Genomic DNA, 25,148 nt, shown 5'->3' on the forward strand with positions numbered 1-25,148 from the left:
ACAGTTGAAAACATGTAGAAGTCACTGCTCTAACGAAGAAACCCTCAGCAGACCTAAAATAACTCAGAAATTACAGACCCATCTCGCTCTTGCCATTCCAGCTGAAGGTGTTGGAGAAAGAGATTGATAGGCACCTCTCATCCCATTTAGAACAGCACCACCTCCTGTACTTCACTCAATCAGGGTTCTGCAGCAACCACACCACGGAACACACCCTCCTGGACAAATGTGAAACTGAAGTTTTTATCCTCCTCGACTCCTCAGCAGCCTTCAACACCATATCCCAATGCACCCTCATCGCTAGACTCTGTGACTCAGGATTTCAAGGGCCTGCCCTGAGATGAATCTCCTCCGTCCTTGCAAACATAATTCAATGATTCAGACATCTCCCATAAACATCTGAACACAAGAAAATCATCTGTGGAATCCCCCTATGGATCCTCCATCAGCCCAACCCTGTATGTGTACATGGCACCCCTCACCAGAATCATAAGAACCCACAGCATTAACATTGTCTTCTACGCCAATGACACACAGCTCATACTCTCCCTCACTGATAAAAAACAACACCGCCAGGAATCACTACACCTCCTACATGACCAACGTGGCCAACTGGATGAGGGAGAGCTGCCTAAAACTAAACACGGACGAAACAGATATCCTCAACCTCAGAAACAAGATCTCCCCACGGGACACTTCTCCTGGTGGCCATCCGAACTATGACCCACCCCCACTGACCACACCAAAAAATCTTGGTATCATCCTAGAAGACAAACTCATGATGAATAAACAGGTTAAATCTGTGACCTTTTCCTGCTGCCTCTTTCTGAGAATGCTTTGCACGATTTTCAAATGACTCCCCACGTACACGAGACACGCAGTCACCCAGGTCCTCTTAACCAGCAGACTTGACTACTGCAACACACTTCAAATCAGCATCTCTAACCAGCTCACACAATTTCTCTAGACCATACAAAACATTACCACCGGACTCATGCTAGAGGTCCCCAGGAGAGCTCACATCAGTGATCAGTGATCACTGATCTACACTGGCTACACATCCCGAAACACTGCCAATCCAAACTGCTCAAATACACCTACAATGCACCGGACCAGCTTACCTCAACACAGACTTCTACTCCACCATCCATCCAGACAGCCATGCTCAACCTCTCTCACCCTTGCATGGGTCTCCCACATCTGTAGAAGCAAGTCAGGATGGTGCTCCTTTTTCTTCATTGTCAACAAGACCTGGAATGAACTTCCCAAACAGATCAGGACAACTCAGTGCTACTCAACTTCTGCAAGAAACTGAAGACCTGGATGTTCAACTAGGTGCTCCGCCCGGCCTACATAACTACTCCTGCGCCTGAATATCCTCACAGAAGATAAGTTGTGCCACACAATTTGACCTAGCACGACTTAACACAACACTATAATGTTGGGTACCAAGAGGCTCCGAAATGGGCCACTTTGATTTGTTCATTCTAAAACACGCTGTACACCATATTATTTAGCAGTTTCTTAGATATTCTTAACAGATTTTCATTATTAAGAGTATGTAAGTAAGATTAGGCTATATTTTGAGCTTCTTTTTTAACTAGTCCACTTTAAATACCGGACGAGCCTCACTCATTTCCTCTGGAAAAACTTGTGCCACCAGCTCCTAAACTACTTTCTTATATATTCCCACAAATCTAATCTAGAAGAGAGCCCTTTCTAGGTCTTCAACCCAGTTAAAGGGGGAACAAGAGTACATACCCTTGCGCTCATTATGTATGTACCTTCTTGAAGACTTCCAAAAGTTTGAAGTAAGGAATAATCAGCATTTACAAAAAACTCAATCCTGATCTCTGATTGCTAGTATTTGGAGATTACTGGTACCTCTAAGTGCCATTAAAATCTATTCTCACTAAATCTATCTCTTCCTCCAGCAGTTCAAATTGCTAAAATACCTCCACAGAAAGCAGTAAATTGATAGATGTGGTAAGCGATTATTGCAATCGAATATTTAAAATTGGTAGAATCGAGCAATGATATAGCTATTACCTTTGCTAGCTCTAAAAATACTTATTTTCTTCAAAGAAATCGTGCTTATTTATGTACCACAATGTAAGGAAAAGTGTTCTGTCTACCAAACTCTTGGTCCTCCCTCTCTATTAGAGAGTCAGGATCCTCTGCTGGCTGAGCCAGTAAAACCCTATGATTGAACGTCTAATTGACATTTCCATATCGGCCAAAACACCTCTATCATCAATCCTATTTAGAGAGATGTTGGGTGATACATATTTTACTGTTTGGGACCACCAAGACAAACCTGGTGGCCCTGAACAGGAAAACAAATAAGTGGCCCTCACATGCATATGGACTTCTTGTTCTTCAAAATTATACCTCTGTTTGCAAAACAAAAATGTTGCATTGAAAATGGCATGGCGCCTACTCAGCAAAGCACAGTGACTTCGGAAGAGCCACTGTTTTGGCAGCTACTCTGAAGGCACAGAGAGCTCTCCCCTGCCTAGTGGAGAGCTATAAATATAGATGGCATAATACATCCCTCCATTTCCCTATCAGAAATGAGTGAATCCCACTATGTGCCAAAAGAGGTTCCAACTCTATGGAGTGCATTCCACTGAAAAGGCAAGTTTACCAATGTCTCTTTTCCTCCTCTTCTCCTGTGATAACATTTAATAGGCAAATTAAGGAGGAGGAGGAGCTTAGCGCGCATCCATGATGGTCGCGTGAGCTGTGAGCTCCCGAAACCCTCGCCGCCTCCACCATCTATCCTGTCACAGATCCTGTTTCTAACTACGGGTTATTGTAGCTGAGACTCTCCTGACCTACGTGGCCTTTTTCAAAATTCGAATCGGATGCCGGACACCTGAAATACTCCTTCCTGAAGCCTGAAGGCCTACACCGTGAGTCATCCAGGGACTTGGGCATCCGAAACACCCCGAGAGTAGTTGAACAACCATGGGGTATGGAAGGAGATAGCTACCCGGGGTCTACTTTCGGTTTCGTTTTTCCTGTCTAAGACGGCTGGGAGACGACTGTCCCTTGATCTAGCTGGCACACTTGCTTGACTGCTCTTCATCGGCGCCCTGCACTTTGATTTCTCGCTGTTTCTCTCCGTGGGGAGCCATTTTCACCAGGTCCCAAAAGCCCCCAATGGGCGCCCAGCCCACCATGGCGGGCAAGTCCGACAGCGACAAGCGGACGATCAAGAACACGTCTCGGGGTGGCATTACTCAAACTACCATTATGGACCGATTTGCGCGCCACAAGGATTCACCCAGCGGAACTGGCAAAACTTCTGAGGACCTTGGTGGTGGCCCCCCCCCCCCGAAACAGAGGAGCTGACCCATCGAGACGTGATGGGCGCCATTGCGAGTATGAAGTCATCCATGGGCCAACAGTATGAAACTTTGGCCGCCAAGATTGACACTGTGGCTGTGGATGTTAGCTTGATTAGGGTGGACTTGGCCAAGACTAACGAGAGAGTCAAGTCGCTGGACATTAAAGCTGCCAGTCTCACCACCGACGTTTCTGATCTCCAGACCGAGGTCCGGACCCTTCGAACCTCGAGTGAACAGTTTGCCAGCCGGCTTGAGGATTTTGAAAGTCGCGCTAGGCGCAATAACGTTCGCATCGTCGGAGTTCCGGAGTCCTCAGCAGATCAATCGACGGACCTCCTTGTGGAAGACCTGATCTTAAACCATCTCGCCCCTAAGGGCCTCAGTAACTTTTTTGCGGTGGAGCGTGCCCATTGAGTTCCGGGCGGAAGACGCAAACAGGGTGCTACACCACGACCCATCATTGCAAGGATCTTCAATTTCAGGGACAGGGACGCCAGTTTACAGGCCTCGAGTACTAACGGCCCCACCAAATTTGAGAACGCATCTATCAGCTTCTACTCCGACTTCACTCAATCGGTGCAGAAACAGAGACTGGGATTTACCGGGGTGAAGCGTAGACTGAGAGACCTGGGCATGAAGTATGCCATGCTCTTCCCTGCCCGACTGCGTATCGAATATAATGAGCGGGTGCTATTTTTTGATATGCCAGAGGTGGTTAGTGACTGGTTGGACACATTGTCGACGCAACGGGACAATGCGGAGCACTCCAAAGGCGCAGAGGGAGGCCAAGAGGACCAGGAGAAGTAAGGACACCGGCGTGTGTAGCCACCGTACCGTGTTGCGGTGGATCGCTTTCTTTTTGGGTCAATGACACTTTCACGAGACAAACCCTGGGGCGGCGGGTAGTTTGGGACTTTTCCTCCTCCTGGGGTGTCCCTTTTTCTTCCTGTAGATTAGTTTTCTTGGGTAGGGCAACAGGCACACTGCAACTTGGGGTGGTTTTTTATATTATCGCAGGGGTGCAGGGTGGGGGGATGTGTGTATGGGGCATTTTGGGGGAGGGGGGGTTATTTCTTTCTGTTTGAATTGTTTCAGAGGCTACGCATTGTTGCATATTGTGATCTGTGTTTCCTTCACGGGGTCTGGGGGTCCCTGCCACTGCTTATGGGATGGGGGATAGGGGGTTGAGAGTTTTGATTTCGAACGTCAACGGCTTGGGGGACAAGATAAAACGGGGGATTGTACTTCACTATTTAAAACGTCATTCCCCTGATATTGTATTATTGCAAGAAAAGCACTTGGTGGGGAACACGTTCCATGCTATGAACCGGAGGGGCTACAGGTTAGTTGCACACTCGGGGTTCACCTCGGGATCCAGAGGGACCGGTGTTATGGTCCGAAGTTCCCTCCCCTTGGAGATTGATGATACGGTACTGGACGATAGGGGACGGTTTGCGGCCATTATTGGTAGGTGGGAGGGGAAGGCGATCTCCATCCTTTCAATATACGTTCCCCCGGGTTTACAGACCACCACGTTTGCCGACCTGGGGAAACTGGTGTTGGGACTTCCTGAGGGGATCTTGGTGGTTGGAGGAGACTTCAACTCTGTTGCTAGCGGCTTGGAGGATCGTCATCCTCCCAGAGCTCTCACACAGTCGCAGTCCTGCCTGGGTGGATTCTTGGAAACGTTTGGTATGGATGATTGTTTGGCGGATGCTACACCCCGGGCAGGCTCAATATACCTTCCACTCTGGGGCACATGGAAGCTTAGCTAGGTTAAGGCTATTGACCATTACTTTGCCGAAAATGAGGGATCAGTGTCTTCGTCTGTGTCCCTGTGGGAAGCTTTCAAAACTGTTATATGGGGTCAGACGCTGTCGCTGATTGCCGGTTCTAAGAAACGCCACAATGAAGAGGTTGAGCAGTTAGAATCTGATATTGTTGCTTTGGAGGCAGATCTTGAGTCTGGGGGCACGCGAGATAAGGTACATGTTTTGCAACTGAAACAGTCTGACTATAAAGCCTTGGTTACGAATGCCGCGAAAGCCATGAGTCGAGAGCAACAGGGCCGTTTGTATGATGTGGGCGACAAGGCGGGGAAGTTGATTGCATGGCTGGACAAGAGGGAGAGACTGAATCGGGTGGTGCCGGTTGTTGAACGAGTGGACGGTGTACGTGTGACTGATCCACTGGGGATCGTGGAAGAGTTTGCTTGTCACTTCCGAGCGGTGTACGCGCCGGTCTCTGACCGGCCAGAGGAGGACTCACATCTTTTGCTCAGGGATATCGCTTTGCCTAGCTTGTCCGAATCTGACAGAGAGCTTATGGAGGCGGACTTTTCCACCGTTGAAGTTGCGCTCGCTATTCGCTCCATTCGCTCTGGAAAAGCTACAGGCCCGAACGGCATACCTATCGAACTGTACAAGTTGTGTCCGAACAAAATGGCGCCGTACCTTCGCTCGATGTTCTTAGAGTCCAGGGAGAGGGGTTCACTCCCCCGAGATCAGAGATTGGCATCTATCGCAGTAATACATAAAGAAGGGAAACCGTGTGAGTTGTGTACTTCCTATAGACCCATTTCACTTCTTAATGCTGAACCCAAGATCCTGGCAAAATTGTTAGCAAATCGATTGATTAAAGTGGTTGGGGACTTGGTGCACCCAGATCAGTCTGGCTTTATTCCGACCCACAACACTGCGTTGAATTTGGATGTATGACGTTACAACGCATACTTTTACCACGCATACCATTACAACGCGGTATTTACAACGAATACCGTTACAACGCATAGCGCTTAGAGGTGCTGGATAGTGGTAAGTATAATTTTATATTCCAACTCCAGTCCCCGTGGACACTAGGGAAGGTGTTGGATATAAAATTATACTTATTCCCTATCCTAGAGAGCCCCCCAGCGCAATGCGTTGTAATGGTATGCGTGGTAATGCCTGCGTTGTAATGGTAGTGCGTGGTAAAAACTTTGTTGTAACAGTTGTATACCGTTGAATTTACGTCGTCTGCACGGCGTTCTGGCGAGGGCAGAGACGTTACGTGAGCCGGCCATTTTGGTTTCTTTGGATGCCACCATGGCATTTGATACCGTGGAATGGCCGTACCTGTGGGCGGCTCTGACGAAGTTCGGCTTCGGACCGGTATTCATTGGCTGGGTCCGGCTACTATATGAAGAGCCCCTGGCCCAGGTGGTCATTAATGGTAGGGTCTCGGCTTCTTTTGTCCTGGGGAGGGGTACGTGACAAGGGTGCCCCCTGTCCCCGCTGCTCTTTGCCTTGGCTCTGGAGCCCCTGGCCGCTTGGTTGCGGTGGGAACCATCACTCAAGGGTATCAGATGGACCCCTGACTTTGAAGACCGCATCTCATTGTATGCGGACGACATTCTCCTTTATCTCACTTCCCCTCAGAAATCTCTGGGGGTGCTGTTCGACGTCCTTAGTTCCTTTGGTAGAAACTCTGGTCTAGTTATCAACTGGAGTAAGTCCTGTGTTTATTCGCTCACGGACGATACGCCACTTGTGCCGCGCAACTGCCCGATACAAGTCTCGCCTTCTGGATTCAAGTATTTAGGTATATATGTCTCGCGTGATCCTGCAGTCAGGTATCAGCGCAACTTGCTCCCCCCGCTACTTCGTTTGAGCGCTGATGTGAAAGCCTGGTGTAGGCTGCCGCTGTCCCTGTCTTCAAAATGATGTCCCTCCCTAGATTTTTATATGCAGTTCAAAACACTCTTGACCTTGTGCCTACCAGCTATTTCCACGAGATCGAGAGCCTCCAAAGAAAGTTGTTGTGGACCGGACGTCCCCGGATTGCCTTGGCTAAGCTCACACTGCCTTGGTACGATGGCGGTATAGCGTTGCCTGATATCAGGCGCTACTACTGGGCCTCTCAATTGAGCTCGGTTATTCATGCAATGTATGGCCCAGTTTCTAACCCGAGACCACTCGCAAGACGGCAGAGGAGAACACCCGGAAAACTCGATGAGATTTGTCAAAATCAAAATGATATTCTCAACCTGAGTGCACCAGAAATTCTTCGCTCTAAAGAAAAAAAATAGCGGGCACCACAAAGACAGATTGGGAGTACAAGGACACTTCCATCTTGAATGCACCAGAAAACCCCGATTCCTAGAAACCAATAGCGGGCACCATAAAGACAAGTTGGGAGCCTTAGGTTAATAGGAAATGTGAACGAAATACCGGGTTGTGGAAAGGTATACCGTCCTCTGCACAAGATTCAACTGCCAGAGACCTCAGGCAGACAGCTAATTTATCTTTACGGAGCAGCGGATCATCATTGACCCACTCCAACTAAGAAACAGTTTTGACCAAAGGAAGAAATTGAAAAAATCCTGATATGGTTATACATCGCCAATTTTACAAAAAAAGCGATTGACCTACAAACATCTAAGTGATTTTAAATAACACACTGTCCTAAAGAAGGTGACGACATAATATCACCGAAACGCCGCGTCGACAATTTTCTGTTTGTGTGATAAATTTGTTGTGCAGCAAAGTGCACCTTGTTTTTAACTATTTTGTTATTATTGCCACATCATGTGTTTTTAACTAAAAAAAATTTTTATGAATAAATGTATGTTCCGAAAGTCGGCTTGAACAGAGAATAATTTATAATAAATGTTCTTTTTTATACATGTCACAGTTGAAGAGTTTATATTTTTCACAATGCTAAGTCTGTCATAATGATGTCTAGTAAGGGGTACGAAATAGAGTGTAAATTCAGTGATCCCAGCACAACTTTGTGATACTTGTTTTGGCTCACCCTAAGCGCCCTCTGTAAATCTCTCAGAGACGCAAGTCTCTAGTTCTGACTTGATGAAAAGGGAACTTGTATTGTTTTGCGTGTCCAGTTTCTAACCCGGCCTTTGCTATGGATAAATGGCTGCTTCCGGGCGGGGATTACTACAGGGCACTTTATTCCAAACGGTCAGATACGACGTTAACGGGGCCCACCAAAATAGCGGTGCGGATCTGGTATAACGCTAATGCAGCTATGGGCTGGTCAGACACTATCACCCGAGCGACTTCACTCTATGTCTCCGAGTGGTTAGGCAATTTGTGGACTACCAAGGGTTTCGGGAAATGGGACCTCATTGGTATCAGCAAGGTGGGGGATCTTTGGCGGAAAGACAGGATAAAGACGTTTGATGAGCTGCAACTTGAATATAAACTTAGCGATCGAGAATACTTCCGGTACCTGCAGATCCGACATGCCATCTGCTCAGTCTTCCCGACTGGCACTCTTGTCCCAGAATCCTCACCCCTGAAGGACAGAGTGCTCGACGGCCATGTCCTGGACAGTACGATCTCTCTTATATATAAGAAATTGATAAATGACTGGACAGACCTTCTTTTACAGCTTCGTGAGGCCTGGACCAGCGATGGATTGGAACTTGACGATGAGGATTGGCAGGCAGCGATATCCTCCCCGAAGGAGGTGGCGATCCCGGCCCGTCTGAGACTGGTGCAATTGAAAATCCTACACTGAGTGTATTTGACGGGCCCTCGATTGTTGCGTATGGGATACTCTTTGGATGGATTGTGTAAACGTGGGTGTGGAATGGTGGGTACCTTCCTACATATTCTGTGGGAATGTCCAGCGGTGGTGTCCTTTTGGAACCATGTACATGGCGTCATGGAAGACGTGACGGGCGTTTCGATTTTGCCTGAGGCCCGAAGGTGTCTTCTTAATGTGTGGGAGCCTAGCGACTACAACGTGGCTCAGACACAGTGGACCACCTTAGGGAATATGGTCGCCAAGCGTGATATTGCACAACTGTGGGGATGACTAGGGCACCTAGTCTGTCAGCCTGGTCAAGAAACATGGACTGGTGTATGTTTCGAGAAAAAACGGTCTATGTCGCCCGGGGCATACCCAAGAAGTGGGGGAGGGTGTAGAATCAATGGAACCAGTACCGTGGAGAGATCTGTACTCCCCCCTTTGTGAATCTACCGGAGGTGTTGCACTCCCTCTAGCCAGATGTTCCCTCTGGTCTTGATTTTCGTCAATATACTGCTTGCTTGCTCTCTTCCCCTCCCCCCCTCTTTGCTTTCCCCATAGCTTTTCAGCTCTAATTGTTGCCGTGTAAGATCATTGGATGTGGTTCTCCCTCTCCTGAAGGATCACTTGTATATAAACTTCTTGTTTTGCCTCAACAGTTATTTTTTTTTTTTTCCTTTTTACCGGTTTGTTTTGTTTTCCTAAAAAACATAAAAGAAAAAAGACCTTATTTCTCCTGCGATTAAATATATGGCTACGACATGTTTGCTTAATTGCCGCCGGACCCCCGGGTTGTCGGCTGAAGTGCTGTGTAACTGACTCATCCGGTGTACTTACTGACAATGGTGACAGCCGACTCGAAGTGGCTACATGCTTGCTACTGTATAACCATATTTGTCAATAAAGGTTTTTTTTTAAAAAAAACAGGCAAATTAAGTGAGCTGCATGTCTGGTCCTGGTAGTAAAAGAACCTACAGTGACCCTCTTATGTGTGATTCAGGTAGCCAATTAGAGTGCTGATGTAAAACTGCTTAAGAGGACATTTCTAGCAAAGCTTGAAATCCTCAGCATATTTGAGCCCAGGGGCATCATTCAGGATGTTTCCAAAATATAGTTTCAGGGCTGGGAAGATGATGACAAGATGGATGTGTTGAGATATTCAGCTTAAATATTGGGTCAGCTCAAGTATGTGTTCAAGCTCCTCTGCATTTTCGCAACTGACAAATGGAGCTGGATCTCAGTACCTACTGTCCAGCGCAGTTTTTTATATCAATTTAATACATAGAACGTGACGGATATCCAGTCTGCCTTATTACAATTCCTTTGTATCCTATGGAATTCGTACTACGGCGCATCGGGATATCCGCAATGTTTGTGATGGAGTATCCCATCTGCCAAGATCATAATCAAGCCCTAAGTGATTTGCCCAGAATCAAGAATGTTAGTCTGATGACCAAACTTGACTCTGGCTTGCAAATCCAATAGATCTCGGCAATGCCCAAGCTATTGGCCTTGCTAATGTGAAAGTCATTTAGCCATGTTTTCTAGCAGCACATCTGCTTCCATGTCATAGCACTTTTTTTTCTTAGAAGGGGCAGGACAATAAACTCAACAGTGGGGGCAAAGAGACTCAGCGTTGGCTCAACAAACTGTGATTCTGGCCTTTCAGTGAACTTCAGCCATGTTGAACAGCAGATGTGCTGCTAGACAACATCCAACCAAAATACCCAAATGTCTTGGCCCCATATCCAGGGGGCAAGGCCACCTGGTCGGTCCTGCCAGGGACAAAAAGCTCAGGACCCTCAGATAGAAGCCAGACTGGTGAAAGGGACCTAACAGGCATTAGGATCTCATGCCAAAACAATCATCGGGTCATATGCATAACCTCTCCTAATACAGACCAAAAGGGCCTCGCAAGAAAAAGGCCACTGTATTCCTAAACTATGACAAAAGCCAGCCAGTTAGAGGAGATGCTTCAGTCAGAGGATCAAACCCCAAGCAGCAATTAATCATAATCTCCAGGAACATCGCAGGGATCAGCAAAATCTGCAAAAATGAAAATCCGAAGCAGTTCCTGGAAAGCGGGGATATAAACTGCTTCCAGGAAACATGGGTCTTGTCAGGCACCCCGCTGGCAGGGTACTATGAACATCAAGCCAAGTCAAGTCAAGATTTGAATAGCGCACTGCTCACCCAGAGGGTCTCAAGGTCGTAGAGAGCTTTGTGTGCGTGGGTGAGGAGACGGAATGTTATTCTCTTGTTTACGGGGAGCCAGTGGAGGTCTCTCAGGTGATCGGATATGTGATTGTGGCGGGGTATGTCTAGGATGAGTCGGGCGGAGGCGTTCTGAATGCGTTGGAGTTTTTTCTTACATGTAATGTAATGTTATGCGTTGTAATGGTATGCGTTGTAAAGGTAGTATGCGTTGTAGTGGAATGCGTTGTAAAGGTAGTTTCAAAGAATTCGTTGTAATGGCATGCATTGTAATGGTATGCATTGTAATGGATGTTGCGGTGTAAAAATTGCATTGTAAAGGTAGGCATTGTAAAAGTATGCAATGTAACGTCATACATCCTTTTGGTGCATTACAGTTTTAGCTCTGCAACTAGTTTTGGGCTTACTGTAGGAGGAATTGTAGGAAACTTACTCTCTATAGAGTGTACCAAAATGAGGTGCACTGTGCAGAGAGTTCAGGCATCCCTTTCTAGTGGACAGGGGCTTGCTCATTGTTTGCACACACAGAGTCAATAAATGAAACACACACTCAATAAAGTAATCCTACACCAATTTAGAAAAAAACATATATTTTATTATTTAATTAGACACCCACTTCTTCTGGACTTAAGGTAAGTAGGGGACAAGGTGCTTGGAACCACCAGCAGTTTTGGATTACCTGCCCTGGTGTGTCTGGGTCCAGAGGTGCTAGTCTCAAGGTTAGCCTTGAACCCTATCGCTGAAGCCTATTGTGAAACCTGTAAACATTAAAAGGCTGCAAGTGGGGACTTGGGAACAAGTCAGTTTGAATCCAAAGGGGGGGGGGGCTCAGTACTTGAGGGTCTCTGAAGCAAGGATTCACCATCGGTAGGCTTGAACTCAGGCTCTGGGGGTTGGGTGCTGAGGTGTTTTGCCCGGAGGGTCGCTTGCATTGGAGGCTCTCACTTTTAGGGTTGACATGGAGATGGGGACAAAACAGGACAGCAGGGCTGCTCTTGGTGTTGGCCTCAGGAAAGCTTGCATCCCTTACTGGTAGGTTGGTCTTGGTGTTGTTTGTGTCTGGGCTGGACACTAAAGAAGGCTTGGTTGCTGCAAGGGGTCTGGTATTACGGGTATTTGTGCAGGGCAGCTCCTGGGGGTCTTGGCATCTCCAATTTAGCTGGGGAGACGGATATGACCTCCTAGAGGAAGGTGACTTCCTCCTGGGTAGCTGCTGCGATGGTGGACCCAGTGGTCAGCAGTTCGGTGAACCGGACATTGCGGTCAGTGCCTGCAGGGAAGTGGCTCCACCACTTCAAGGGAGATGCTGATGGGTTGGCGAAGTGCAGGCAGCCCTCTGAGGCATTGGAGGGTGCACTGCTGCAGGACGATTCGGGTCTTTGCAATTGTCGAGACAGAAGCAGGCAGGCAGGGTTTAGCCTCAAGTCTACAGCTAGTCTTCAGTTCTTGCAGCCTTTGGCTCTTTGTCCTTTTTATTCTTAGGTCAGGTAAATCTGAGTTCCTCACGTCAGGGGGGCACCTAAATACTGAATATTGAAGCGTTAAGGGGAGGGAAGGGTAGGGTAGTAGCCAATGGGCTATTTATCCTTGGGGTCACTAAACCCCCTATATGACCACTTCTTATGTGGGCATAAGCCTGTCCCAGAGTTCCTACTTTCATGAGAAACAAAATAATGTGGAGCACATCAGGCAGCCCACCTGAGGGATGTGACTAGCCTGGTGGTGCAACGCGCCTACCGTATAGCTAATTTCCCACCTGCCCTGGTGCCAAATGGGCATCAGGGCAGGGGGTGGCATCTCCCAGGTCTGGGGGAAGCCAGGGTCGCATATCAAAGGTGCAGGGATTTTGAATTCCCTGGACTTGATATGCCAAATCACTAGCTATTCTGCTGGATGAGGTGGGAATACCTTCCTCCGAAGCAGGCATTGTTTCTGGCCTCAAAGAGCATGCGCTCTCACCTGCAGGGGTTCAGAAACTCGTCTGTGGTGGCAAGCTGGACAATACCAGTCAGTCAGCACACTACGGGCCAGATGTAGGAGCCCAAATACCGGTCGGTAACGGCCGATTTTCGGCTGTTACCGACCGGTATTTAGGATTTGGCATGTAGGGGCCATCATTTTACAGAATCGGTAAATTTACCCATTCGGTAAATTTACCGATTCTGTAAAATACCGAATCGGTATTTTTACCGATTCGGTAAATCTACATGTAGGTGACACTCCTAAGAGTGTCACAGGCCCTTAAGAATCTGTATTTTACCACCCAATCCTATTGGGTGGTAAAATACCGAATTAAGGTGTGCATGCACATCTGTGCATGCACACCTGTGCCATGTGACACACAGACATGCCCTTAGGGCAGAGGTCTTCAAACTTTTGGATGCCGAGACCCCCCTGTCAAAATTTCCAGGGGTGAGGACCCCCTCGTGAAAAAAATGTCTGGAACTTGGTACTCCTCACCCCGACAACCACAAACGCATCCAGTTCCCATGCAAATCAATTTTTACGGTGGGGAAATATTATTAAACTGTGTTTAGAAAATTAAAGGTTTGTGGGTGACTCAAGTTTGGAGTCATAGGCTTACTACACATTTCAAACCAAAAATCTCTAAAAAGGCAGGGCTACTGGAATTATGAAGCAAGCGAGGACCGAATTATGCCACAGTTTTAAACTTGTAAAGGCGGGCTTCAGAGGTATTTTTCAAGGTAGGGTAGACTACATGCACTTGTGCTTCCTGCAGACAATATTTGTGGTAATAGCACAGAAATTAAGAGTAAAAGTGTCCAACAGAATGTAAAACAGGTCAGCAAGCAGCAAAATAAAGCACACACACTGACCTGACTGGCCACCCCTGTTGGCACTGCCAGACTGCCCTATAGGAAGGGCTACTAAAATTATGAGGCAAGGGAGGACCAAATTATGCAGCAGGGTCGACAAAATTGTGTGGTAAGAAAATGTAAATAATGCTATGTGATGCACATATTTTGGGATACTACTGCTTCATTATTCTGACATTTTTACACACGGTAACACTGGGCAAAAGTTTCACCTCATCAGTACCAGTTTATAAACAAAATACAGCAATGAACAACAGAAATATGTCTAGTCAACCTTTGTAAAGGGCCTTTCACTCTGCAAGAATATGTGTATGTGTATGTAAATACCGATTCTTACCGATTCGGTAAATTGAAAAAGAAATTTACCTACATCTCACTACTTCTATTTTACCGATTCATAAATACCGAATCGGTAAAATTCGGTATTTATGAATCGGTAAAATAGAATTACCTACATCTGGCCCTAGATGACTAGTAGGTTTCAGGGGGCACCTCTAAGGTACCCTCTGGGTTAATGTCATAATAAATCCAATACACGAGTCAGTTTGGCTTTATTAAGACAATGTGTTCAAACACAATAGGTTTTAGTGAAGACATCATGTAGCTGGGGAACATGTAATCAGTGCCCAGTTCATATACTTAAGATGTCTTCCCTGTTCAACAATGGAAGTTAATTACGCTTGCGGGATACGGCGGGTTATAACTCTAGATGAGGGAATAACAGTTAAGAATGCTGAATTTGGCTACACCTTTTATCCATTAGCACATACATTGTATCCTTCCAAAATCCACTGTATGTTGCAAGATTGTACTTTGCATTTTTTATTGACTAATGATTTGCACTAATAGAGGTAAGACTCTAACAGCTACATCAATAATTAGTTGTTTTAGACATATCACAAGTTTGCAGTTTGAAATGCCAATGTAATTTTATTGCTCGTGAAAAACATTTACATTCTGTGTCTAATATCGAACGTGTTATTTCGTTTTAAAGATACATGGCTCCTGAAATACTGGATGACAGTATGAACATGCAAATCTTTGAGTCGTTCAAACGTGCAGACATTTACTCTCTTGGACTGGTGTATTGGGAGATAGCACGAAGATGTACCGCTGGAGGTAACAAATGTTAAAGATATATATATATATATATATTTTGTATGCAAAATCAGTTTGAACAGTGTTTGGCATGCTTTGTTTTAGGACTCGTGTATTACTGAGGCAAATCAAACCCATTGGGAGATGTCAGCACCGTGAAAGGAACATTGGGAGCTGGCCAGCCTATTAATATGCTCCATTTGTGCGTTATGGCTACTATTATAGGTCATGAAAGGGAGAATTTTGTGCAGCCAGCTCTCTGTCGTCTGATGTGCTCTAGGCCGCATCCAGTCGTTGGGTAAGCACTGTGGAGAAGGGGCAGTGTAGAGTAAAAAAATATACAGCTTCATTAGTTGCAGTTCTACCATAGCCACCGGTTCTGGTCTAGCAAATTTAAAAAATGTCTGGCCAGCCTCCAGCCTTTCTTTTGTTTAGAGAGAAGCCCAAACAAACTGACTAGTTTGTATATTTTTTTCTACTGTGCTTAAGTTGCTCGCACTTACATTACCATTCAACAAAGCAAGAGGAGGAGCTTGACCTGCGGTGTCTGAAATGGCTACTTCAGACTAGGAGGCAGAAGAGGCACCTTGGGAGAACGTAGCAATTGTTTCACCCTATATGTCGGATGAGAGGAAACTCCTTCTCCCGCTAGGCTCGGTTTGGATGGGGAGGGGTCTTGATAGCTTTATTACACTTATCTGCAGACCAAAACAATTGTTAATTAATCCAACTTGTGATGCCCCTTCGTCTACATCTCAGGCCCTTAACTGCAGGGAGGGTAGTTAGGTACCTCTCGAACCCACAGGTGCTAGCAGAAATGCTTAATAATTATGTTCACTAACTTACGTCGTTTAAAAACTGGGCATATGTGTTGAGAGTCCTACGTTATAATAAAAATGGTAAAAAGACTGACATACAAACCATTAATGTTTTTCAGCTAAATGGTAAATACAGAACTACTTGGGCCACTTTTTGCTCCTCTTGTAATAATCGGAAGACCCTGGTGCTCACCATTGACTGAACTGCTGAGCATTCCTTTGGTCACTCGTATATAGCCTACGTCCATAGTATTCTTTTCATCTTTTCCTCTATTATTTTAATGCGTTGTACTTTTTCAATCACTTTAACCCGCCTCCTCCTCCCCCTGTACCTCCTGGTCATAGCACAACTTCAACTGTATCATAAAAAGATATGTGTTACATACTGGGCCAGATTCACAAAGAGTTTGTAACGAGTAGCTTGTAATATCCCCAGCGGTCTAGTGGTCGCACGCACACACGCATCCACACATCCGCAGGCCAGGCGTGGCCTGCGGGGTTAAATAAAAGAAGGACGCCCGCCCGAGGACGTCCCTTCGACTGCAGCACTGTGTCGGTGTGGTTTGCTTGCTGATGCGCAACTTGCCCCCGCGCCGCCTCATGAGCCAGAGTGAGGCCTGTGTCACCCCAGAAAGCAGCACACAACATTGGCGACGAGCGGAGGGGCCCAACCCTCGCCCGTGCACTGGAGAGTGAAGCGGAGCACCCTGCTTCCTTACGCGGCCCTACCACGTGCCTGCCTACGGCACTGACCCGGCCTGACCCCCGCCTGGCCACCCCTGCCACTCCACTTTGGGGATAGCTTGAGGCCCCAGTGGTCTACCCCGGGAGTCGGCACAATCCGGAGAGGAACCGGACCAGCGGTGCCACCTGGTGCCATACCTCACGCTTCTCGCGGGTACGCGGAGTACCCTGTCAATGCTCACGCATCTCGCGTGAGACCCTGCAAACGACTCCTGGTGTTCCCTTCTGCACCCTGGACGGAGTGTGAGCAGCATTCTGGCCTGGGGAAGGACTCCAACATCTCTACACACCCAGACGCCCGCAGAACACTCGATGGAGCTGAGGTAGGCCGCCCGGCTGCCACGTGGCGTCACGGATTCGGTGAGATGGTGGGAACGCTCAGCGAGGGCACGCACCATCCCGATAAGGTTGCAGAAAAGGGGGAAGAAGGGGTAATCATCCAGACGAGCTACCACCATGGGAGATGAAGATGCGCCAGCAGCCACCATTAACATTCCGTTCCAACATGCTGCATCTGGGGTCCTACCACCATTCAGCGAAATGGAGGATCCGTCTACAGCGTCCCCACGTTGGAAGGTATGGCTCGAGAGACTGGAAAATTATTTTGTGGTCACGAGAGAGACGGACAAACCAGTGAAGAGGTCTCTATTACTACACTTCGCAGGGGACAAGATATTCAGACTATTCAAACACTTGCCTAATACGGGGGCGGCGGATAATTATGACGCGGCTGTAACCGCCCTCAACGGTCATTTTGACCCACATCTGAACCTAAATTTGAAGTTTTCAAACTGGGACAGGCACGTCAGACGGAAGGCGAGACCATGGACCGTTTTTATGCTCGCTTAAGGGAGCTAGCAAGTTCCTGTACTGACGAGGATCAACCGAAAGCCATACGGAGACAAATCATCCAAGGGTGTCGAGACAAGGCACTGAGAGGATCGATACTACGCAAGCCAGGGATCTCACTTGAGGACATCCTAGTGTTGGCCAGGTCCCATGACCTCTCGAACGTCAGGGCCACCACCATAGAACAAGCACTTCACAAACCCCAAGGTAAACCAGAAGCCTTCAAGAGTGAACTGGCAGACCCGGTGAGGACCCAGCCACGTGGACCACCCCAAAAGGAATACCGGAAAGACCAGTCCCGAGCACGGTGTGGGTATTGTGGGCACGAGCCCCACGCGGCGAAAGTCTGCCCAGCCCAGGGCAAAACTGTGGGATTCCAAACCATTTTGCGACGGTGTGCTGAAGGAGGAACACGTCAAGGACTTTCAAGAAACCACGCACACCTACCAAAGCAATTCCGCAGTTGTCGTTAGTTGAGCCACCATCACTGAAAACAGAGAAACATCTACCCACAATGGACGAAGACTCGGATTTCGAGGATGAAGAGGCATACATCGTCTCTTTTGCGCGGGAACTAAAACAGCGGCGGCGGCCACAGCCGCGTGTGTTGTGCAGATGGCTTGAAATGAAGTTAAGGCAATAATCGACACCGGGGCCACCGTGAATGTCATGGGCTTGCAGCAGTTCAGGAAACTACGCCCGCGCCCCCAGGTGCTACTGTCCAAAACGAGGAAATACGCATATGGAGCAGATACACCACTGCCCCTCAAAGGCAAAATTACAATACCCATCAAGGCTGATGAATCGGAGGTGGTGGCGACGATCCACATAATTGACAGAGAGGCTGACACCCTGCTAAGCAGCCACACGGACGTAGACCTGAAGGTAATAGTGTTTGCCAATCTCATCAGAGCACACCAGGTGGACGAGCTGCTGGGACGATTCCCCGGACTTTTCAGGGGCCTGGGTTGCATAAAGTGTGAACCAATCAGACTACACATCGATAGGTCCGTCACCCCCACCGCCCTGCGACACCGTCGGATTCCATTCCACTTACGTCCACTGGTGGAGAAAGAACTTGAGAAGCTGGAAAGCTTAGGCGTCATCGAAAAGGTCACGGGACCCACTCCGTGGGTTTCACCAATGGTTATTGTGGAGAAACCTAAACAACCGGGTGAAATCTGGTTGTGCATTGATATGCGACTACCGAACACCGCGATCCGGAGGGAGAGACACCTGACCCCTACCATGGACGATATTATTGCGGACGTAAATGGGTCGAAGTGGTTCTCGAAGATTGATCTGAACGCTGGATACCACCAGCTACCATTAGCGGAGGAGAGTAGTTTTATCACCACTTTTAGTACCCATCTGGGTCTACGACGATACAAGCGGTTGAACTTTGGCATCTCCTCAGCAGCCGAGGTGTTCCAAAACACCATTAGAGAACTTCTGTCCGGGCTGCCTGGGGTAATCAATGTCAGCGATGACATCCTGATCCACTCTGCTACTGCTTCGGACCATCACAAACACCTCCGGGATGTCCTGAGGAGACTGAGTGCCCATGGAGCAACACAGCCCTCCATAGAATTCTTCGGGTACGTCTTCAATCAGGAAGGTATCCAGGTAGACCCGAGGAAATCCAAGGCCATCAAGGACGCCTTAGCGCCAAAATCCCCAACAGAAATAAGAAGCTTCCTCGGGATGGCCACTTACTGTGGCCGATTCATACCAGGCCGAGCCACCTGGAGTGAACCACTAAGGGCGCTGACCAAGGCGCATGCCATCTGGCAGTGGGGTCCGAAAGAAGACGAAGCGTTCCAATGGATCAAGGATGCACTCCTGGAGAAAGCCACCCTGTCGTATTTTGACCCCAAGAAGCATACGGAGGTGTTAGTGGATGCCAGCCCGGTGGGTCTCGGCGCGGTGTTGACCCAGGAACACGAACCCGGCCAATGGACAGCGCTAGCATTCGCCAGCAAAGCCCTTACCCCAACCGAGACCAGGTATGCCCAGATTGAAAGAGAGGCCCTAGCCATCAAGTGGGCCTGTGGCCATTTCCATCTATACTTGCGAGGACATCCCTTCGTCATGGTCACCGACCACCAACCCCTGGTGTCCCTCTTCAAGGGGACTGCTCCACATCCGCCACCCCGCATAGAACGATGGGTAATCCAACTCCAACCATACGAGATGGAAGTCGTATATCGTATGGGAGCCAAAAACCACGCAGACTTTCTTTCACGCCATCCATCCCTACCTGAACCAGAGTCGGTGGATGACGAGTGTGAGGAGTATGCCAAGTGGGTGGCACTCACATCATGCCCCCAGAGCATGACGCTAGAAGAAGTTAAAGAAGCAGCTGCCACCGACAACGTCTATCTGAGGTCGTTGAAGGCGGTTCAATAAGGTTCGTGGGCTGAGTACCTCCGCCCCTCCAACTCCTGGTCAGTCGAGGACAGAGAGTCCCTCACGAAGATGTGGAAAGTCAGACATGATCTAAGCGCTACTGAAGAGGGGGTGTTACTGAGAGGGTCGCGTCTGGTCATTCCCCAGAGCCTGAGGGACAGAGCGGTGCAACTTGCCCACGGGGGGCACCAAGGCACCACGAAGATGAAGGCGCGCATGAGGGAAAAAGTATGGTTCACGGAGCTAGAGAGCATGGTGGAAGAACACGTGCGGAAATGCATGGCCTGTCAGCTGACGAGTGACCCTGAAAGACCCCTACCCGTGATCACTGAAGAAGCCTGTACATCTCCCTGGACCAAGGTGAGCATAGGCTTTGGGAGTTTTCCGGGAGAAGGACACACGCTAGTGGTCATCGACCCCTACTCGAAATATCCACTAGTAGACAAAGTAGCCTCCACTGCATTCACCCATGTGGGGCCGGCCCTAGAAAAGATGTTCTCCATGTTTGGATACCCGTTGGAGATACGAAGTGATAATGGGCCACCGTTCCAAGGAGCTGAGTTTGCCACGTTTCTCCGACAAAGGGAAATTCAACACCGCCACATCACACCCCAATGGCCCCAGGCAAATGGAGATGTTGAAAGATTTATGCGGACCCTAAACAAAGTATTCTGAATAGCAATGGTAGAACAGGCCGACCCGGAGCAGAGGCTACATGAATTCCTGCATGAGTATCGGGGCACCCCTCACTGCACCACCCAGAGCAGTCCGTGGACCCTCATGTTTCAAGGACCATGAAGAGACCTTCTCCCCAATGCCCAGGGGTGGACACCGCCCCCAGCTGACATCAGTGAGGCCCAGGAACGGAGGCGCCAGGGGAACCAATGAGCTGGTCACCGCAGAAAAGCCACCCCTAGAAGAATGAGCCCGGGGACCCGGGTGATCATTCGGAACAGACGCCCAGGGGAAAGTTCCAAGCTCGGTATGAGCCCGGCACCTGGACGGTTACATCCACGAGAGGCACCATGGTCATGGCACAGAAGGGAGAGGAGGAAGTGTCAAGGAATGCCTCCTGGTTCAAGGCCATATCGTCAGGAAACAGACAAAGCTCAGAGCCAGACGGAGGGAGCCCCAACTCGAGTACGTCGACAGCCCCCGAAGGAGCAGAAGAAAGCACGCTGATGGAAAGGCAGGTAGAGGGACCCGAGAATGCGTCAGTGCCTCTGACACCAGCCATCACGAGCAGCAGTGTTTGTCAAGATGCCAAAAGTGACAGGGCCAACCCACAGCGGTACAACCTGTGGCCCAACCCGACACCAAGCCAGTGACTGAGAGACTATGCCTGTCTGCTGAGACCCTGAAGTTGTCACCAAGGGACACGCAAGTACTCAGGCATTTTGTTTTCAAATGTTGTAGTCCGGGACTGTTTTGTTTGTTTTGTAAACAAAAGAAAAAAATATATATATAGTTGGATAGGGATGTAATATCCCCGGCGGTCTAGTGGTCGCACGCACACACGCATCCACACATCCGCAGGCCTGGTTAAATAAAAGGAGGACGCCCGCCCGAGGACGTCACTTCCGACTGAAGCACTGTGTCGGTGTGGTTTGCTTGCTGCTGCGCGACCTGCCCCCGCGCCGCCTCATGAGCCAGAGTGAGGCCTGTGTCACCCCAGAAAGAAGCAAACAACATAGCTATCGCTCACTCTTGTGGTACTCTTGCCTTACTGCTCAATTCCAGCAATCAGCATGGAGTACTCCAGTAGATGTCACAGAAAACCTTACTGAATTGCTACTTTAGTCAGATTTTAAACTCGGGCGTAGATGATCTCATCTGTGTAAAACAGGAACATCTTAAAGTCACCAGTTTTTTCGGTTTGTGGTCATGCTTTTCTTTAGAAAGGTGGCAAAATCGTTATTATATGCATCATTTATGTTAAAAAAGGATGGAATCATTTGATTTAATTGCTCAAAATAGTACAAAGAAATGCAAGACGGTTTCCTACCACAAGGATCTCAAAAACTACGACTAAACCAGTTTGGTCTCCAATGCTAATACTGAGACAAATGCTATCCAGCAAAACTACTCCCTTCTATTCCTCTTGCTAATTAAATGTAGGTAACTGCTGACTAATGTATTTTCAATCCATATCATCGGCACATATACGCATGAGATAAAACCACATTCTGTACCTAATTAGAGTCCAATCCGTTCATCCCTCACATACACTCCTAGATAGCCTCAAATTTTGTTCCAAACTGGGAGTATACAGAGATTATAACATTGTGATCCTGAGGTGATTTTAGTAGGTTCAGTTCTGCTTGGACATTGCGTTTGCCACCTTCTCAATTTAGTGCTATAGTATATCTTGGATTGATTGTCAATTCGTAACTGCCCTGGTACAAGGGGCAAGTGTGTGACATTAAGATTTGTATTTATCTAAAATTGTTATACCTTTTGAAAAAATGCAGTCATTATTGTTAAATCTGAGCATGCATACTTTCGGTTTGAACAACTGCATTTCTTAGTATCCTTACTAAATTAATCTTCAGTTATTGATGCTGAAGAAGAATGCATCTAAGTGGCTCTATAACTTAACTTCAGAGATCATGTCTTCAAAGATTTCCACTCCATGTCATTGCAGAAGAAATGTTTGTATCATTCTTTGTTGCGTTCTGTGTTGGTATGCCAATTTGTATAGCGAACTAATCACACTCGAGGGTATCAGGTGCTCAGCATGAGTGTAAGTGGAGGATTGCCTTGCAGTTATTCGAAAAGCCAGGTCTTCAACTTCTTGCGGAGCTCTGTGCTGTGAAGGTCGTTTCATGCTCCGCTATTGTGTATACGGAGTATGTCTGCAAACAAGGGTCCAGCCAAGTGGAGGTGTCTAGGGCGTTGGTGGAAAGGTATACGGCTGTTGAGGTATGCTGGGCTAATATTGTGTACTGCTATGCAGGTATGCATGACGAGTTTGAATTGGACAAGTTTGTGTATGGGAGTCAGTTGAGTTCTTTGAGGTGTGGTGAGATCTGGGAGCAGCAAGAGTTAGGTTAAGGATGAGTCTTGCTGCTGCATTCTGGATGGATTGGAGCCTATTCAGGAGCTGTTTGGTGATTCTAGCGTGGAGTGTGTTTTTGTAATCGAGTCTACTGGGAGTGTTTGCATGACTATTTTTCTGTTCTTCTCTGGTAGCCACTTGGAAGTTGTTCACAGTATACTCAAGATGTGGAAGCAGGTGGCGAGGTCACTGAGTTGACAAGTTGAGTTTGTCTTCTAAGATGATTCCTAGGTTCGTGGCATGGGTGGTGGGTATAGGGGCGGGTCTTAGGTCTGCTGGCCACCAGGAGAAGTCCCATGGAGACATCTATTTTCCAAAAATCACAATTTTGGTCTTGTACGAGTTGAGCTTGAGGCAGTTGGATCTCATGAAAGCGCCTATTTTGGTCATGCAGGTGGTGAAGTTGGTTCTTGCAATGGGTGTCTTGTCCGTAAGGAAGTGTATCAATTGTGGGTCATCTAAGGAGGAGAGAATATTCATGGTGTGCAGCCTGACAATGTTAGGTAGTGGAGTAGATGTTGGAGAAAGTTGGGCTGAAATATGACCCATGGGAGACTCCACAGATGAAGGTCCTCTCTTTCAAAGTGCAGAGTGGAATGATGGCTTCCCGTGTTCTTCCGGTGAGGAAGGAACAGATCCATTTGAGGCGGGTCCCTGGATGCCTATTTCATGAAGTTTTCTGATCAGGGTGGAGTGGGAGACTACTGTGTCGAAGGCCACAGCGATGTTGAAAAGGATGAGGGCTGGCGTTTCTACTTGGTCAAGGATCCTCCTGAAGGTTGTCAGTTGCTGCGATTAGGGCTGTCAGTGAGGGTGGCAAAGAAAGGGTCAGGTGAGTGTCTGGCAGTGTGCGTGGGTCCAGTAACATGTTGTGTCAGTCTGAGGTTTCGTAGGCTTTCAAGAGGTGCGGCTGAGTTGGGGTGCGTCCGGTGTTCCAGGTGGAAATTGAGGTCCTCTAGGTTGATATATGCTTTGGAGTCTATGGTGAGGGGGAACAAAATCTGCAATGTTGTTGGTGGATTTTGCTCATGTTCCGGGAAGTTGGTATACTAGGGTTCCATTTAGGGTGAAACTTGATGAAATTTATAGCTTGAAGTGCAGATACTCCATGAAGGGGATTGCATTCTCTGTGGCTGTGGTGCAGCTGACAGTGTACTTGAAGATTATAGTGATTCCTCCAGGTTTCTGTCAGCAGTATTGTCATGCTATCTTGTGTCCTGCCAGGACTGACATTGTGATGTCTGGTGCTAATGCAGGTGTCATTCATGGCTCGGGGAAGAAGAGGCAGTTTGGGATTTTGTTGTCCATTAGATCCCAGATTTCCGTGGCATGCTTGCTGAGCGAATGAATGTTGATGAGCATGCATGATGGTATGTCTTGGGGTTGTGTATGCTGTTGGTGGATCATGGTTGACTGTAGGCGGTTTGTGTGTTGGTGGTGCTTGTGCAGTGGGTGAGTCACTGCATGCAATATGCTAGTGGGTGAAGGAGAAAGCTCCTTCCGTGTTGTGTGGCATGGCAGCAGGGTGGAGACTGGCGTCTTGTATTGAGAGACTGGAGGAATGCTGCTGCATACAACTGGGGAGCATTTGGACTAGGGTTCGTGGAGATGAGCGTAATCCAGGAGTGGATTGGTGCAGACGGGCTCGCCTTTCGTATGCCTTCGTCCTCCAGTAAGTAGATTTTGAGAGGGGGAATGAGTTCCAGGGCGGTGTGCAGGGTTTGGGAGAAGCACAGGAAAGAGTGGGAAGTGCGGGAATGAACAGGAAAGGAGATGGGGAGGAGGGCAGAGGTACAGGACGCAGGAAATGATTGTCAGGAGGGCACAAAGAGAAAAAGAGGAAAGAGCCACAAAGAGATGGCACAAAAACTAACCAAGATTGCACAATAGGTAAGAAGAGGCAAAACAGGAAAGAAACACAAAGAGATGGCACATGTTGAATCAAGAGGCAGTAAGAGGCACTAAATGTGTGAGGAGTGACAGAGAAATGGCACTAGAGGTAAAAGAAAGAGGCAGTAAAAGTACAGATGGCACGAATATAGATGAAGAGATGGCAGAAAGGAAAACAAGAGGCAGTGAGAGTCACTATAAGTGCGAGAGATGACAGAGAGATGGCAATGGAGATGCAAAAAGAACACACACAGAGATATACTTAGAGATAAGCAGGAGTGTGTGGGAGAGAGAGTGAGAAGAGGATGAGAGGTAGAGTGAGAGATTAAGGCAGGTGCCTATAGGAGCA

General features: G+C 47.9%; 1 protein-coding gene across 1 annotated transcript in view; it reads left to right on the top strand.

Moving 5' to 3' along the window:
• The window catches only part of LOC147665801 (activin receptor type-1C-like), a 329,593-nt gene that overhangs the window by 218,360 nt on the left and 86,085 nt on the right, over positions 1-25,148 (top strand). Inside the window, exon 6 of the mRNA XM_086949471.1 lies at positions 14,928-15,052. Within this exon, the coding sequence (XP_086805597.1) occupies positions 14,928-15,052 (125 nt within the window). The remainder of the gene's footprint in view (positions 1-14,927; positions 15,053-25,148) is intronic.

Source organism: Lissotriton vulgaris, unplaced genomic scaffold (genome assembly GCF_964263255.1).
Source record: "Lissotriton vulgaris unplaced genomic scaffold, aLisVul1.2 SCAFFOLD_765, whole genome shotgun sequence".
NCBI lineage: Eukaryota > Metazoa > Chordata > Amphibia > Caudata > Salamandridae > Lissotriton > Lissotriton vulgaris.